The sequence below is a fragment of the Monodelphis domestica genome, chromosome 1 (genome assembly GCF_027887165.1).
Source record: "Monodelphis domestica isolate mMonDom1 chromosome 1, mMonDom1.pri, whole genome shotgun sequence".
In the NCBI taxonomy this organism is placed as follows: Eukaryota; Metazoa; Chordata; class Mammalia; order Didelphimorphia; family Didelphidae; genus Monodelphis; species Monodelphis domestica.
In genome coordinates, this window is record NC_077227.1 from 141605864 (window position 1) to 141624765 (window position 18902).

At 36.1% G+C, this 18902-nt stretch overlaps 1 protein-coding gene across 2 annotated transcripts in view; it reads right to left on the minus strand.

The window, feature by feature from the left end:
• The window catches only part of IGF1R (insulin like growth factor 1 receptor), a 380297-nt gene that overhangs the window by 299727 nt on the left and 61668 nt on the right, over positions 1–18902 (minus strand). For both annotated transcript variants that reach the window (XM_056807031.1, XM_056807043.1), the window contains one exon: positions 4321–4866. In XM_056807031.1, coding sequence (XP_056663009.1) covers positions 4321–4866 — 546 coding nt within the window. The remainder of the gene's footprint in view (positions 1–4320; positions 4867–18902) is intronic.

The following is an 18902-nucleotide window of genomic DNA, read 5'->3' on the forward strand; positions in this document are numbered from 1 at the left end:
AAGAGAAGAGAGCAAACTTTTTGCTTTGTTGAGAAAGTGAGCAATTGACTCCCTTTTCACCGGAGTGCTCGGATCGGCTGTTTTTCTGATTTCTCATTTTGGAAATGGGATGAAAGGAAACAAACTCTAGGACTGCTGGTGCCAGTCAATGCCCTTTTAATTGAAATTAAGCTGCGCCACCAGCTAAGTCAGCTTCCAACATGGCTGGGCTCACCGCCTTCATAGATTTCCTGGCTGCAATCACAGTGATTTGAGCAGACCACAAGCTGTTTATCCTGATATATTAAAAAGTGCTTAGAGATAGACGTTTAACAGTTTTATTTCTGTCTTTACCTGGAATCAAGTAATGGAAATTCCATTGAGCAAACATCATCAGCTCAAGAAAGAGCAGTCAGGATAAAAGATACACAAGTTGAGTATAATTACTACAGGACAAGGTTCAACCTATAAGTAAATTTTTAAGCCTTTTAGCAGTTTTGACTCTAATATGTTTTGAAGGTGGATAACATTGAGTAGCTTAATCAGAGAAAATAGCAAAGTAATCAAATCTGAAAATTTTGGGGGGAAAGAACAAAAGCTCTGTTTCCATTATGATGTGTTCAGTGGGTTCTCAATCTTTGTAAACTAAAAACCAGAGACTTTTGGTAGGAGGGAAAGATTATCCTCTTCATTAATCAATAGCCATAAAACACACTGACAGGACATCAATATTTTGAGACCTGACAATATTTTGCCTTACTCATGAATCACTTCTGCACACTGCTACACTGCTGCCTTTTAGGGGGGAAAAAAAAAACACCATACAAAAAGATTTTTTTAATGCACCATGAAACAATATTGTCTTATTGGAAAGTTAAAGTTTTAGATAGACAGTATAAAAACTTTTTAAAGGCATTGGCTGTTTACTAATGCCCCAAAGAGTAAACAATTATCCCTCTTCAACGCTAATATTAAATAGATTTTTATGAATAGGAAAAGTATGAGAATAGTCCCATAAAGAAGTCAACTTCACTCTTTTGAATTAAATACTGATGTCACTGTCTGCTATAGACATGTTACCAAAAAAAAGACACTTTAAAAAGATTTACAAATGCCAGATGACTTGTTTAGATTGTTAAGATTTCCTTGTTTCCCTACAATGGTCCATTTCGTCTGTTATCATACACCCTCCATCCTTACCATGAATTTAAATTCTTCTATTAAGAGGTTATCATAAATTTTGGTTCTAGGCTTTTGAAAATTCACCTCTGATTCTGATTTAGTTTATTATCTCCTTAATTCTTATCCTAATGTCAATGGGGATATTTTCTTTTCTAATTTCTGCAGTTCCTAAATGGGTCTCTATAAGCTTTCCATGATTTTAAGAATCTTACTGAGGATGTAATCAAAATGAAAAACATACCAGTAGAAGTAGGGTAGAGAAATCAACAAATATTTGTCAAACAAAGCACTATAGGGAAAAACCAAAAATCAGTGAGGTGTGAGAAAGTAGTATAAAGATAAATATTCTAGGAAGCCACCAGAAAAATAAAAAACAAAATTCCTAGATTTAGAGCAAGCAGAGAAAGAAAAACTCATATTTCCTTATTTTCTGTTAATAACCAAACATTATGTCCTTTTTATAAGAATAGGACACTGAATTATTATCAGCAAGGAATATATATTTACATGAGGAAGCATGGCATACTAAATAGATTACTGATTTTAAAGTCAAATAGATCTAGATTCAGAACCTCCTTTTGACCACAAACAAGTAAGTCACCTAAGCTCAAGTATTTCCCTAGGATTTAAGTCATAGATGGACTTCAATTTGCACTGGGGGAGGAAGTTCTCACATAAATCATTTCACACATGTATTTTCAGTATTTTTTCCCCCAGTAGAGTTCATGGATTTTTATCCTGTTTTACTTCTTTGCTCACCTTTTAACCAGTCTCCTTATGGCATATATTTATTAAATGATAAACCCAGGGTTAGAAAGAAGTACAGAAAACTTAAAAAAAAAATCCAACTCTTGTTAGACAACAACATACAATTAGAGTAATAAACTTTTAAAAACAGTTCTTATTCATTTGAAAAGTCTGACTGTGATGCTTCCTTGTAATGTGGAGTTAATCCTGGGAATAACCCCAGGAGGTTGAACCAGCAAAGTGCCAGCTCTGGCAGAGCCAACCAAGTTGGGGAGGCCTCAAATAAGAGTTCAGAAAACCATGTCTATTTTATTTTTTTTTTTTTTGGAGGAGGGAATAGCCTTGCTAATTAAAATCAAGAAACTTTGACTAATTCCTTTAATAAAAAATACCTGAAGCCTCCATCCATTTAATAGTTCACTTTTCTAGTACTTAACAGGAAGATGATATGACTAATTATAAGTAACAATTTTAAGTAATCTCTACAGTAACTTAGGTGCAGTACCTTCCTCCCATTTCAACCAAGCAGGGTTCATAAAGTGACGCATCCTGCAACAGGATCATCAGAATGCTTGCAGAACACACAATGATATTTTAAATGTCAATCACAGTGTTTGAACACTAACTATAATTGTCTTAGGTGGATCTTGCATTGTCTTCTTTCAGAGGCAAGCGGTCTTTCTATACTTATGTGGGTGCATGTATCCAGAACTAAAAATCAAATAAATTCTCCTGGCTACAGAACCAACTTTAGATTTAAAAAATATTATTGCCTATTACAAGAGGAATCCAAATAGGATCAAACCAACAGGTATCTTGTGGTTCATATCCATTTTTTTCTTCCTTCTCCAGTTTATTCAAACCTTCTAATTGGGTATTTCTTTATGGATTGAAAATGGCAAGAATACAAGTGGGGAAGCCTTTAGTCTTTAACAGGACCGATCATCAGACATAGCTGATTACTTCCCTAATATGATTACTGGCAGGCAATATCCTCCTGGTCATTACCACTTAAACGTCTACTGAGAATAATCAACGTGATATTTTAACAACTCTGATCTGATTCCCAAGGTTCTGATCATATTAAGGGGAGGATTACCTGTGAAAGCCAAAATGAGGAGAAAATAAGGGTATTCTGGAACATGTCAACTGAACACTCCAAAAAGTACCGTTCTATATGGCATAGCACCTTACACTTCCCCTGCCTTTCACACAGAAGAGTTCTAACCAACAATCCCATGACATATGGCAGATAGACATTACTGATAAAAAAATACAAAACAGAGCCCCCCCCCCACAAGGTAAGTGACTTGCCAGAATTAAACAGCTGATTTAGAGGCTGAGCTTAAATTGTAACTCAAATCTCCCGACTTTCAGCACGATCATCTCTTCTGTTAACCAGACTGTTGAGACACACTCTGTCCCTGAGACACCAAAGTAAATTATTCACTAAAAACCTTAGAAGTTGTGCGATCACCACTTTACATGTGGCAGAAGTTAACCCCTCCAAATGGCATGGATTAACTCCTTGCTTTTTCCTTTTTTTATGTAGTCATGATCTGGAAACATTTATGTTGACAGTGCTGATGAAATGTTCTTTTCAACACAACCATCCATCCCAGAAAAGACATAAGCAAGTTCAACCCACAGGGAGTCTTGGGGCACTCGTAAGTGTAACACCCAGCGCCATTTTTCTCATGTGGCATACAAAGTTTAAATAAGATAATTTCTCTGGCCCTGAGCGTGTGTGTGTGTGTGTGTGTGTGTGTACACACACATATAATATATGTACATATACACATATATACTTTTATACTTCTATATTTATATATACATACATAATATATACATATACACTTCTATATTTATATATATACACTTATATATTTATGTGTAAACATACATATATAATATATACTTATAGATTTATGTATTATATTTATGGATATATTCATTTATTTGTATTTTATATATTTTATATATTTATTTATATATATATTTTATATATATATATATATTTATATATATTTTATATATTTATCCATAATATATGGATATATATATTTATTTATGGATATATTTATGGATAAATATAATACATAAACCTATAAGTATATATTATATATCTACATATACGTATATGTGAATACATATATAGAATTTAACAGTGCTGAACAGCCAGTTAGAATCTTCACACATTAATGTTTCCTTATACCACCAGGTCTAAGATATGAAAAGAATTAAGAGATCTAGCCATTAGGAAAACTAATCCTGAAACAGTAGGCAAACAGAATCATTAAATGAAACCGTTATCAGGGTTAACAGAACTATTTACTTTTACTTAAAGGAAGAAGGCAGGAAAGAAAAGGAAGAAAGGAGAGCAGGTAAAAAGCAAGTTTATTTAACTCTTACTTTTCTGACAGTGGTTTGTGGTCCAGCAGCGGAAGCTGTACTCATTATTAATGGTTGTCTTTTCACACAATGGCTTCTCTTCCATTGTCCCCGGACAAAGGTCCCCACACTCCTTTGGGTTTTTATTTCCCACAATATAGTTGTTAGAAACAGCATCCAGAATCAAAGACCAGTCCACAGTGGAGAGGTAACAGAGTTCTGAATTCTTCTCAATCCTGATGGCCCCCCGAGTGATATTCCTAAGGTTATAGAGCCCGATCTCTTTGAGATTTGTCATTTCAAAGATCACCAAGGCATAGTTATAAAAAAGGTTTTTCCCTCGGATGACTGTAAGGTTAGGGAAGAGGTCACTAAGGCTCTCCAAGCCTGCCACGCGAAAAAGCAGCAAGTAGTCGGTGATGACCGTGAGCTTTGGAAAACGGAAGTTCCGGTAGTCCTCTGCCTTAGAGATCAGTAGAATTCGGAGGTAGCCCTCAATCACTGTGCAGTTTTCTAGTCGCTTCAACTCCTGGATTTCATTACGAATGTCAATGTGTGGCCCACAAACTAGAAGTAAAAAAAGAGGGGGGGGGGGGCAAGACACACTTTAGTTAAAGGAAATATTTTCTCTGAAAACATTATCAACCCTAGAATGTGGTCACTATTTTCCAAGAAATTTATGTTTTTGTTAAAGAAATAAAAACGTAATTATTGACCAACTTTTAAGCATAAACCCGAAAACTTATTACTCTTGCTTCCCGAGTCCTACAACTTAAGGTGGAAACTGAATAGACGTTATATGTTTCCCACTGATAATATAATACTTAGATTCTTGAAAGAGGGAGAAAAAACACTACTGTAAATATTATCGACTATTACACAATACTAGGTAACCATCCAGGCCATTAAAATTCTCATTCAGGTTAATGAGCAATCAATTGTCCTAGAAACGAGGTGACAGCTTTCTAAGTTGGGCTGAAAGTCCATTATGCTATTTTCTTTTATTAATTCCTATTTTAAAGCCCCCTGCTCTCCCTGACCCTGTATACCATATGGAATGCCCTGCACAAAGTTACCCAGAACATATTTTCCTAACACCAGGAATATAGTATATCGAAAATCCACTGTAAAGGATTATGCCATTTGTCTGATTGTTCATTTCTAGAGCATTACTCTTATGAAACTGTCCCCTTTAATGATGTTTTATCCTACATCACATTTTCCCAGATTCAATTAAAGACATTAGGCAAAGTATGCCTACACTTCAGCTCAAAAAGAAAATTTTTTGAGAAAGATTTTAAGGTTTTATAGCATATTTACAATACTTTTTAAATGAAAAAAGTCAACACTATCCCCCTCAACCCTCACATCATCTCTTCTAGATACTTTTTGCGAAGTAATGCTATCAGAAACTATTACTAAATCTTTTCAGGATTGTAGCTGCTTTTCTGATTCGTGAATTCAAACAATATTTATGAACCCTCTACTCCAAGTAAAGCCCCCTGCTAGGTGCGGTTGTCTCCATGGCCCCATTTAGGATATTCTTGACAAAGATAGTAGAGTGGTTTGCCATTCCCTTCTCCAGCTCATTTTAAAGATGAGGAAAACTGAGGCAAACAGGCTTAAATGACTTGCCCAGGAATACACAGCTAGTAATTATCTGAGATCAGATTTGAACTGAGGAAAAGGAATCTTCCTGATTCCAAGGCTGGCTGCTCTTGTCAATACAGAGAGGCAATCAATTCCTTCTAAGAGCTAACAGTCTAGTAAAGGAAATGACAATGCTAGCATTCATCCAGTACTAAGGGACAACTAGTAACTAGAGTCTGCAGTCAGGAGGACTTGAGTTCAAAACCAGCCTCACAAATGTGTTTTATCATCTTGGGCAAGGAACTTAATCTCATTTTGCCTCAGTTTTATCAACTGTAAATTGGGAATAATAGTCCCTACCTCACAGGATAGTTGGTGAAGTTCAAATGAGATAGATAATATTTTTTTAAATGCTTAGCACAATGCCTGGAATATACTAAGTATTATATAATAAATACTCATTATCTTCCCTATTAAGTTTGCAAATCATTCTACATGTTATCTCATTTGACACTCAACAGCTTGCTAAGGCAGGCACTACAGATATTATACCCATTTACCAATATGGAAACTAAGGTTTTGTGGTCTGTCCCTTTTCTCAAGTTCCAAAGGTGAGCTTTTTGTCTATCTGTTGTCTCTGTTCAACACTTGCTACAGTCTAACAATAGTAGATTTGAAACAAAAAGGAGTGTTGCAAATCACCTAATTCTGTCCTTTCATGTTAAAAATTAGGTCACAAAGGTATGGGAGAGAGATATTGGAGTGATCAAGCAAGACCTCACAGAAGGAAAGTTTCAAAGAGGCAAAAGCTGTTGAGTTGGACCATGAAAAACAAGGAAAGATAACTGGAGAAGGAAAGAAGAGGAAGGGATGAAGGCATTAGCTAGAAATACCACAGTGAGGAAGAATGAGTGACAGAAATACTAGGAGACAAGGCTGAAAAACAGCTAGAGGTCAGATTGTTGGACGATACAAATCTCAGGTAAGGAATTTAGACTTTTATTCAGGAGACACTGGAAAGTCGATTCAAATTTTTGAGTAAAGGAGTAAAAACAAAAAAGTTTTTGCTATTCTATGGGAATTGTGGTTTTGCTGGCATAAGAACTGCACGAACTGACATGGACTGTCTCAATATCTTCAGAGTAAAGTATTTTCCATAATTCTAAAGTTCAAATAAAGAGCTCTGGGGGAGGAACATGGGATAAGATATAGGATAAATTAAAGAAAGGAAAAGTTGAAGGCTGGTTCAGATGTTACTCTAAGTATATCAGAGTCTGGGATAAGGAGAGAAGCATAACAGGGAAATGACTTAAGACAATAGGATCGGGATGAAATGGGAAGAGTGGATATGAGTAAAATTGTGAAGAATCAATAAATCTTGACAAATATTAGAAGCAAGGAGGAGGGAAGGAATCAGATAAACTATTATCATAAGGTTTTTTAAGCTAGAGAGCCCTTAAAGATCATCAAATGCTGCCCCCACATTTCACACGAGAAAGCCAAAACATTAGAAAGTTGTGGATAGAACCAGGCATAGAACTTGAGTCTCTTGACTGTCAACCTAGGGCTTTGTCTTTCTAATAAGATTTCAAGCCTGCCTAGTATGTTTGTTGAGTAAGCATCAAACACTGGTAATAAATTGTGTTAAGCACTGGGGATACAAATATTAAAAAAGCAACCAAGTCTCTGCTCTCAAGGAGCTTACAACAGGGAGGTGCAAGCAAGGGTAGAGGTGGAAGTGGTGAAGCATACATAAATACCTATACTAATAGATAAAAAATTAATATATGCATAGGTGAGGTCAGAGAGAATAGTCTGAAAATTTCAGGGACAAAAGAATCATTTCTTGAAAAGCAGGCTCATTGGAGAAGAATATATCTACTCTGGAGAGGCTGATCATCATACCTGTCTACCTGGCTCTCACCTTCAGGGGTCATCTATAGTCAGAATCAAAGGGATAAAGGCAAGAGACTTTTAAATATGAGGAACCAATAGTCAAAAGGCACAAGAGCAATTGAGGCAAGCAAAGCAAGGAGTCCACTGCAGCTAAATCCAGGCCCATGCAAAGAGATACACAAAAAAGATCAAAAGAAGAGACTGCTTAATTCATCAGTCTTGGCCACTATACTTTCCACAACTACTGGCCCCATCAAAAAAAATTTTAGGCTGCCAGTCAAGATGCCAGTGCTGTAGACCAGAGATATCAAACAAGCTACCTGTATGCTGGTAAAGTAGATTAAAGTGTTAACTGGAAATATTTAACAAGAATAAAAATACAATAAAACCTACATAATATTCCATTTTTAAAGCCATTTAAAGGCCAATATATGGCCTGCAAATGAGCAATATATACAGATTAGTGGCCTTGTTATTATTCAACACTCCTGCTCTAGACCACAATAGAACATTGTTTTATAAGTATTTTCTTGATTCTCTACCTCTAACTGCTATTATTTCCCCCCAAGAAATTACCTAGTATTTATCTTTCATTTTAATTGCATTTTATTTTTTAAAATATTTTATTTTCCCAATTACATGAAGTAACAAATTTTAACACACATTTCCCGAAATTATAAGAAATTATAAGATATAACTTGTTTCAGTCCCTTCTTTCCTACTGCCAGTATAGATAAACAATTTGATCTGAGTTACATGTTTAACTTTAAAATTATCATGCAAAACATACTTCCATATTGGTCAAGTGTTGTAAGAGAATATAAAACCAAAACCCTAAAAGAGAAATACAAATAAACTAATGTGAAAAATCATATGCTTTGGTCTGCTCTCCAACTCCAACAGTTCCTTCTCTGAAGGTGGAATAGCATCTTTGTCATAATTCTTTTAGAATTGTCATATCATTGTATTGCTGAGAATAGCTAAATCAAAGATGATCATCATGATACATTATTGCTGTTACCATGTACAATGCTCTCTTGGTTCTGCTTATTTCACTCTGCATCAGTTCATTTGGGCTTTCCAGATTTTTCTGAAAACATCCTGCTCATCATTTATTGTAGCACAGGTGTTCCATTGCCATCATATACCACAATTTGTTCAATCATTCCCCAATTGATGGACATCCTCATAATTTCCAATTCTTTGCCACTACAAAAAAAAGCTGCTATATTTTTACATAAGTACATCCTTTCACTCCCTTTTTAAAAAATCTCTTTGGGATACAGACCCAGTGGCGGTATTAAAAGAGTTTTCTAGTCCTGTGGACATAGTTCCAAATTGTCCTCTAGATTCGCTGGATTAGTTCACCAATTCACCAAGAGTGCATCAGTGTCCCAATTTTGCCACATCCCCTCCAACATTATCATTTTCCTTTTCTGTCATATTGGCCAACATGATAGGTGTGAGGTAAATACCTCGAGTTGTTTAATTTGCATTTCTCTAATCAAGAGTGATTTAGAACATTCTTTTATATGATTAATAACTTTTAATTTTTTCATTTAAAAACCACTTGTTCATATCCTTTGATCATTTGTCAATTGGTGAATGGGTTGTTTCCTTACAAATTTGACTTAATTCTCTGTATTTTTGAGAAATCAGATCTTTATCAGAGAAATTTAGTGAAAAATTTTTTTTCTCAGTTTGTTGTTTCCCTTTTAATCTTGGTTATGTTGGTTTTGTTCGTATAAAATCTTTTTAATATAATCAAAATTATTCATTTTCCACCTCGTATTTATTTTGTATACATTTTATAGAAACATAGTTGTGTACATTTTGCCTCCTCTCGTGGAATGGAAATTCCTCAAGGGAAGGGACTGTTTGATTTTTGTCTTTGTTTCTCTTGTACCAAGTATTTTTACATTAAAAGATATTAATAAATACATATTGATTAATTCTTATGTAATACTTAATCTTTCTATTAGATTGAAAATTGTTTTATTGTATTGTATTATAAGCCATGCATCTCCCTTAGCACCTAGCATTGGTGCTTTGCACATAGTAGACACTTCATAAACATCTCTGATATTTTGAATAAAGTTAAAAAGAAAGGTTTAGAGCTACATTAACTAGAAATCTCCAAATGCCAGGTACCTTACGTTATATTTTATTCAATATGCATCTTGGTTTTTAAGGAGAGGAGCAATGAGATAAGATATATAGATTAAAAAAAAAGAAATAGAAAGAGATAAGTCATATAATAGGCAGCTAGGTGGCATGGTGATTAGAATATCAGGCCTGGAGTTAGGAAGTCTCATCTTCCTGAGTTGAAATTGTGGCTTCAGACATTTACTAGTTGGGTGACCCTGGGCAAATCACTTAACCCTGTTAGCCTCAGTTTCCGCATCTGTTAAAATGAATTAGCGAAGGAAATGGCGAATCTCTCGAGTATCTTTGACAAGAAAACCAGGAATGGGGTCACAAGGAGATCAGCTAAGAAACGAATTATAAGAAACCGAGAACAGAATTAGGATGGTCACAGTGAGTTCCTTCCTATCGATACCACAAACACTATGGTATTTGCTAAAGACTGGAGACTGTAATGTTAGAATCACAGAATTTCAGAGTTGAAGAAAACTCTGAAGTGTGAGAAAATTGAGGGAATTGAAGGGATTAAGACAGCAAGTACTTAATTGTGGGAACTGCGTGAACCACACGGACTCCATCTTGTGACCATTCTGGAGCAAGCTTAGTTCCCTTTCTATTCAGTTATTAGCCTAATCCAAATTCTGTCTTATGAGACAGAAAAGTTTATTCAACTGTGGGAATTGGGAGAATTCTCAGCCCCGCATGACTGAGAAACTGGACCACCTGTAACTGCTGCTTAAAGACCCTTAACCAAGGCCCTGGGTTCTGTAGACCAGAAACAGTCAATTCCCAAGGCTGATATAAGGAGTTTTCTCAGAATTGTATATCTCAAGCAATCTGTATGTCTTATCTGAAAACTGGCCTGATACTGATCAATCAATCAGTTACCGCTTCCTTGTTCCTTTGATTATTTACAGATACTTGAGAAGGAATGTACTTGTTTCCTCTTTCCCTCTCAACTTGGAAAAGCCCTACTCTTTCATCCAATTAGAAATCAAGTTACTAAATGTATTGTTTCCTTTTAATTAACTGGTTTCATTTGATTATTTTTACTGTATAAAATTCTGTCTCCCCTAAACTGAGGAGGAGGCTTGGTCCCACATGCTGTTGTTTAATAAATCAATAGGCTCAGAGGATTAAATTTTTGTTTCCTCAGCCATTTTCATTTTGTTACTTGCTATAGAGGTCGTCTGATCCAGCTCTCCAATTCTACTGAGAGTTTTAAAGAAGGAACCAGAGAGATGTAATGACTTGCTCACAATCACACAGCTCACTACCTTAGTTGAGAAAGATGGAAGTAAAACCTGGTACCTCAATTTGCCATAGATACCTGAAAATAATTTTTTAAACTTTACCCAGACCAAAGCAGTTTTAAAATCCATTTAAAATCCATTTCTTTTAGTATCAAGATCAACCAGAAACATTCATCAGTCAAAAAAGAAAGCGGGGGTAGGGGTGGAGATCACCACACACAGTATGTTCCTTCTGCCAGAATACTTATTTATTTTTGTGTCATAGATCATGTTGAATCATGTTATAAAGTATTAGGTATCTAAGTCAGTCAATGCATTTGAAATCATTACCTACAGACCATGAAAATCCACTATCTAGGCAGAAAGCTTCAAGCCTAATAACTGATTTTCCTGATATTTTACATCTGGAACAAAACGCTCACATTGGGAGAAGAATCTCTATTTCACTTCTTTTCCTCCTTCCTCTCCAACCCCTTGGAACATACATAAATCTATATTAAGGCAAAATATCAGAATAGATCTCTCAGTTAAAAGACCACATTATACAGACTTAACTGTTGTCTCCACAGAATGACAAGAGCAGACTCCAAAACTAATACTTTTCTTTTTCCATTTAAAGAAAGAAAAAACTATCAAGTCATTCCCTAAAGGGAAAATAAAAAGAACCCAAACCACAAGGTACACGGAGTAGAGCCTAACATTCGGTTGTTTTTGGATTCTGTGGCATTATAGGCCTTTGGGGTATTTTGTGACATTGACAGAAAAAAGGAAGCACTGACCATGACCTTACCATCACAGATTTCCTAAGGAATAATTAGCAAACAGGAAAGAAAGCAAGTGAGACAGCATTTTGTTTAAGCAGCCTAATGAAAGAATTAAAGACATCCTAAAGAACTTTAACACATATCACTCAGAAGAAACCAAATGCTATACCTTTCCCATATTTTCCAGCAGTAATCATACAAATAAAGAGAATATCTGAAAAGTACTAGAATATGACGCCCACATGCTGCCCTTTGAAGGACAGATGCCCAGGGAAATAGGAAAATTAGAAAACTTACACTAAAAAAAATCTGACAGAGATCAGTGACCATATACAGTACTCACATTGTGCAGTACGCACACTCTACACACTGTGGGAGGTCAGTTAATAACAGGAAAACAAAAACAAAAACAGATGGAGAAACTCCAGCTAAATGTGACAATGGGGAAGAGGTAAAATGGGCAAATGGTAGCCTAAGGTTCCCCTCACAGGCAGAAGTTAGCCTATGATTTAGACAGTTTCTTTACTACTAGATAAAATTTTTATAAAAAAAAAAATTAAGTTGAAAGGAAACTGTCACTAGAAAATTCTAAAAGATTAGGAGATCAAAAGGCTAGGCTGTTCTTGTCATACTTGAGGAAGGCTAAACATTATGCACATAAACTATATTTATTTTACTAATAAACCCATGTGAAATTACTAATTTAAAGGGCGCCGATGGAAAACACTTGGTTTATAGCAAGGAAATATAAAAAGGCTCTGAGACCCAAGAAGTTTAAGGCCATGGCCCAACCAAGGGGAACAAGCAGAAATGCTCTAGAGGAGGCTTCATTCAGAAAGCGGGCTAGAAGAGGCAAGCTATGGGATGTCTTCCGGAGAGATTCCTTCACTTGCAAAAAAAAAAGGGGGGGGGGGATTGATGGCTGAGGTTTTTTTTGTTTTTTTTTTTATGACTGAGTTTAAAAAGAAAGTGACCAAGATGAGATTCCAATTGTCAGGCTTTTCCTAAGAATATGGGAAGCCAAACAGCTGGAAAGAAGAAGAGAAAAGGTATGTCATTAGTACAGATGGAGAAAGCAAGGGAGGGAACCAAGGTAATAAGAATAGTGGCTGCCATTTGCAAAACAATTTAAAGTTTTCAAAGTGCATTATATGCAATGTAACAAGATGTTAGGGTTCATTTGATTCTCCTCAGAGTTATATAAGTACCCAAAGTATTCATTATACCCATTTCACACATGAAGAAACAATAGGCAGATATTAAGTTGTCAAAGATTGCCTAATTTAATGTTTTTTCTTCAATTCTCATCTTCCTTGATCTGTCCTGCATCACTTTTTTTTTTTAAACCCTTACCTTCCATCTTGGCATCAATACCATGTATTGGCTCCAAGGCAGAAGAGAGGTAAGGGCTAGGCAATGGGGGTCAAGTGACTTGCCCAGGGTCACACAGCTGGGAAGTGGCTGAGGCCAGATTTGAACCTAGGACCTCCCGTCTCTAGGCCAAGCTCTCAATCCACTGGGCTACCCAGCTGCCCCCGGTGGACTTTTTTTTTTTAACCTTACCGTCTGTCTTAGAATCAATATTAAGTATTGGTTCCAAGGTAGAAGAGCAGTAAAGGGCTGGGTGATGAGTGGCAAGTGACTTCCCCGGAGTCACACAGCTAGGAAGTATCTGGGGCCATTTTGAATCTATGACCTCCCATCTCCAGGCCTGGCACCCTATCCTTTGAGCTACCTAGCTGCTCCAGTAGACTTAATAAATGTTTACCGATTGACTGGGTTAAGTTAGATAACTGGCCCATGGTTACATGGGGTCATGAAGAGTAGGGTAGAAATGAAAGGGCTGAGCAACAAACAGATGTGCCAAGCTCTTGGCTAAGTGCAGGGGACATAAAATCAAAAGATACCCCCTACTCTCAAGGAACTCACACCCTAATGGGATGGATAATATGTAAATTGTGTACAAATAAGCCATATTTAAGATAAACTGTAAATAATCAAATGGAGTGAAGACACTAGAAGAATTAAGGGAGATATTACCACATAAAAATATCCAGTTTCTGATGACATATATAAGGTCTTGTGAAATCTAAACATACTAGAGAAATACAAACAGCATTCATTTACCAAGGACCTATAATCAAGACATGACCTCTCACATAAACCAACCAAATATCCCATAATGAAAAAAAGACAAGGAGTTTTTGTAAAACCAGTTTCCATCTCTTTTACACACATGATAACAAAAACTTTCCTGATAGGATTAAAATTAATGATCATTTCTCACTCGTGATTCAGTTTGAAAGTTAAATTGTTATCTGTTAGTGAGTTCTTCATATTGGTAGGCATTTTCCTCTATAACAATTTTTTTTACCTCCTTTTACCCTTTACAAAAAAAAAAACAAAAAAAAAACACAAAAGAAAAAAAACCCTGCCTATCTTCTATAAAATGAGATGAAGAAACCAACCAATAGAACACAAAAGGGCCAATACCACAAATGATAAAAGGTGTGTCTGACCTAATGTAGGTCTTTTTTCAGTTGATCGATTGATAAACATTTATTAAGTGCCTACTATGTGACAGACATGGTGCTAAGCAATGGGGATATAAAAAGAGTTGGGAAAAGACAGCCCCTGCCCTCAAGTATTTTACAATCTAATTTCCTCTATTATATTCAGTGATTTTTGTTTTTCTAGTTACTACTCAGAAAAACTGCCTGGTTAAACTCCACATACTGAGAATGCCTTAAAAAAAAGTCTTGATAACAAAAATTACAAATATAATGAAAAATGGAGGAGTCCCATGAAATTATCAAAGCAGAATTTGACCTTTATCAAGGCACCCAAATATAATTTCTTAATTCAAAATAGAGATAAAACCTTCTCGCCTTGCTTGGTAATTGAAAATACATTTCCATTTCACCAGTGTCTGAATTTCATAAAAGGAAATAGTATCAATCAACATGTTCACTTACCAAGGGCAAAGACCAAAACATAAGGCATTTCCTTAAACAGCCAATTCCTTTTGGAAAAAGAAATATGAACTTGGGCACAATTCATCAAGTTCTCAATTTTTCTTTCTTGCTAACAGATAAAAGCAATTCAGTCTTCAAAAGATACATATCCGTACTATGAAATTAGCTAGAGAATGATAGTATATTATATGAAATCGTTCCAATGAGTAGTATACTCAGGCACAGAGCTCACATAACAATAGAGAAATGTCTACCTGTCATACCAATTAAGAAGGGAATCCAAGGACTTGGGCAGACTAATACAAGTTCCTCTGACCCTTTCACTTAAAACATCTGCTGAATAGACCAGGTATTCTGGAGCAAAGGTCTACATTTTTAACACAGTGTCGACAAAAGCATTTTCCTGGATTCTTTGTAAGAATCAACACTTCACCTACTCTCTGATTAAGAAATAGTGTTCAGAACCCTTTTCTGATCTTGAAACATTTCTGTCCAATATTCTTTATCATCCTCTATTTGTAAATTCTCCTGAAAGCATTTTATCTTTTCTAATTTATTCACATTTATTCAAAATAGCTGATGATATTTCTAATGAAGAACATTAAAAATACATGAGAATTTTTGTTTGGAATCAAAAACGGCCAACTAAACAGAACTCAACAAAAGATGGGCTCCTCCTGAAAGTTTTTCAAGGCAGGCTTAGTTTCAGTTATCAAATGTGCCAAAAATGACCTGAAGATAACAGTTTCACCAATAAATCAGTCTCATGGCATTGACCCTATGGAGCTTAAAAGACTTCAAAGTATGCCATCTCACAATTTTCTTCTATACAACAAAAACACAATTTGTGCCACCAACTATAGCATAGAACATGTTTTTATTAAGTTGAAAAAGCTTCAAATGTCATGATTTACATGATGAAGAGAAGGGATGTTATGGATTATTGTGACAGAGAATGGAACATGGTATAAGCTGAAAAGGCTATGATATTGATTTGGAAAACTATAAATGCTCAGCTTTTTCTCATAATTAGGTTAAGAATTAAATCTGGGACCATTCACTTACAGTGTCTGTCCAAAATATATACATAAATGCAGCTATCTGTGTGTATGGGTGTATATACAAGCACATAATATATATGTGTATATATACACACATACACATAAAAATATGACAGAGAGAAAATGTGAGCTCTATAAAAATAAAATTCTTCTTTACCTATTGTAAGGATGTTCACTATTTAAAGTGAACCATCACCTTAATATGTCCTTGTTGTGATCTAGATTTTTATAGTGTTTAAATTAAATTTTATTTTTTTAATTATTCAGCATTTCCCTCCTCCCAACTTCTCCCTTGAAAAATAAAAAAGTTCTTACATAAATATTTTTAATCAAGCAAAACAAATTCCCATACTGATCAAGTCAAAAAGTGTCTCATTGTGTATATTTAGTCTAACCTTTGTTAGGAAATAGGTTATCATTCTTCATCATCAATTCCCTGGAATCACAGATGATCCCCGAATTAATCCGTCTTAATGAAGTCTTTCAAAATTATTCTTTAGGTAAAAGTTGATCTCCTAGTACTGCTCACTTCATTGCATCATTTAATATTAGTCCTCCCAGGTTTCTCTGAAACTTCCTTCTATTGCACAGTTTTTTTTTTTTATCCTATAACAACTCTTTAATAAAACTTATCATTTATATAGAATTTAAAGTTTGCAAATCTCTTAAGGATGTTAACTCATCTAAACATCAGAACAACCTCTATAAGCTAGAAGCTATTATTATCTCCATTTCACAGGCAAAGAAATTCAGAAACAAAAAGGTTAAATTATTTGTAATAAGTTTCCCGCAGAATTTGAGCTAGTTTTATTCACACCAATCCACAAGCTATATCCTCAGTGCTGCCTCACTGCCTATTTTAAATGTAGCTGGGAACTCAGCTGCCCTTTTCCCTCAGATTTCCCTTTTTTTATGCTGCTTTGAAAACACCTTTGCAGCATGTGTTTCCCTTCAGCAAAGGACCTTGACTGGATGGTCTCTTGAAAGAGGTTGCTCCAACACTTAAAATCGATTTCTTTTTCCCAAGGAAACATGTTCCCTCATCCTCACTACTAGCCTCTGAGAGTCTGGAGTCTCCCCTAATTCTAAGATTTCCACATAGGTCACTTATTCTGTTCATATACTGGTTTTCACCTACAAAACAAAATAGAACAAAGAGCAACTCTGATGGGACTGACTATTTGCTGCCTTCTGTGTAAGGCAATGATTCTGAAAGTTAGGATCACAGGACCCCCAGAGATCCCCAAACCCTTTTGGGATAGTGAGGGGGGGTGTCCCTATGGTCAATTATTTTCATAATACTAAGAAGTTTTAATTTATAAGATAAAATATATCATCAGAGTCACCAAGGATTAAGAGTGTAAAAGGGTCCAGAGGCCATAAAAGTCTAAAAATCGCCTGTATAAGGCATCCATCCAACAGGAGATCAGACAGGCTTTCTACAAAAAGTTTATCACGCCTTTTCACTCAGTCAATTCCATTCTGTTCCTGTCCAGGGAGATGCAAAGGTGAAATTCTCACCCATTCTCCCAAAGCAGACACAGCAAACTGAAGTCCTGGACCACAAAGAGTTAGCCCCCGAACTGAACCGCCCAGGATGGCCCTTCCTCCTCAAGGATCCAACTGTCAACACTTCCATGAACTCTCACCAAAAACTGATGGAGAACAAAGACTCGATAATGTGTGAGGAAATTTCTGCAGTTGTTTTTTTAAATCCAAAACAGGAAGCGAGAAAAGGCAAGCCTATTTCATTAATTTCCTTATTTTACTCAAAAGTAAATAATGTTCCTGCAAATTCATTGCAGGGTAAGGAGAATTGGGGGGGTGGGGGTGGGGGCAGAGGTACAGCTGGAGCCTTGCACAATAAGGAGGGTTCTTAGGGAACATTCAGCATCACAGGGCTGACCCCAGGAAACAGCTTCCTTAGAAGGCTGACTACACTGACGAAGCAACAGTGTAATAACCTCAAGTCCACAGACCCCTCCTGAGGAGTACACAGAGATTTTTGAGGGAAGGGGGGGCAGTCTGAGAACTTAGATGAGGAAAAAAAAGGGATGCTCCTATTTCTACTGACTTCTAACTAAAACTGCATTTCCTTCAATGACTTAAAAACATTATTTGGAGAAAGAGAAGCCCTATGCTTCCCTCCCCTGCCAAAGGGGTCTGGGGTCCACCATGTCAATTCCATTAGGTAGTCCTGCACTAGAGCATTTGGAGAAACTAAATCAGGGGGAGAGGAGGGGTGGCATGGATTAAACTGGCCTCTGGACCTCAGTTCAAATCTAGCTTCAGACACTCCCTAGCTGGGTAACTCTGGGCAAGTCCCTCAACCTTTGATGGCCTCAGTTTCCTCATTTGTAAAATGAGAATGATAATAGCACCTACCTCCCAGGGTTGTCAAGAGGATAATAATTATAAAGCTCTTAGAACAGTGCCTGGCACCATAGTCGATCTAAAATGTTAGTTATTATTATTGTTGTTGTTGTAGGGATAAAAAGGGTACAGGCAGGTTAGCTCACTGAGCATGACAAATTGTGAGAACTCTTTACGTAAGCTCTGGTCTTTCCTTCAAACTGGCCAGTATCCCCAGGACTGGATTTTACTGATTAACTGTTGCTGCCTGGCTCTATTTGCTAGAAAAACACCACCTTTTACCTCTGGCCCTTCTCAGAATCTGCTCAACACCCTCCCCATCATCTTTTTTTTTTAAGTCTTTTTCTTCCATATTAGAATCAATATTGCAGATTGGTTCCAAAACAAAAGAACAATAAGTTCTAGGTGATAGCTAAGTGACACCCCAGGATCACAAAGCTAGGAAGTGTCGGAGGCCAAATTTGAACCTAGGACCCCTCCATCCTCTTTTATCTCACCTACAATGTTGTTTAATCTACACAGCTCATAGGACTTCAAAGTAACAAG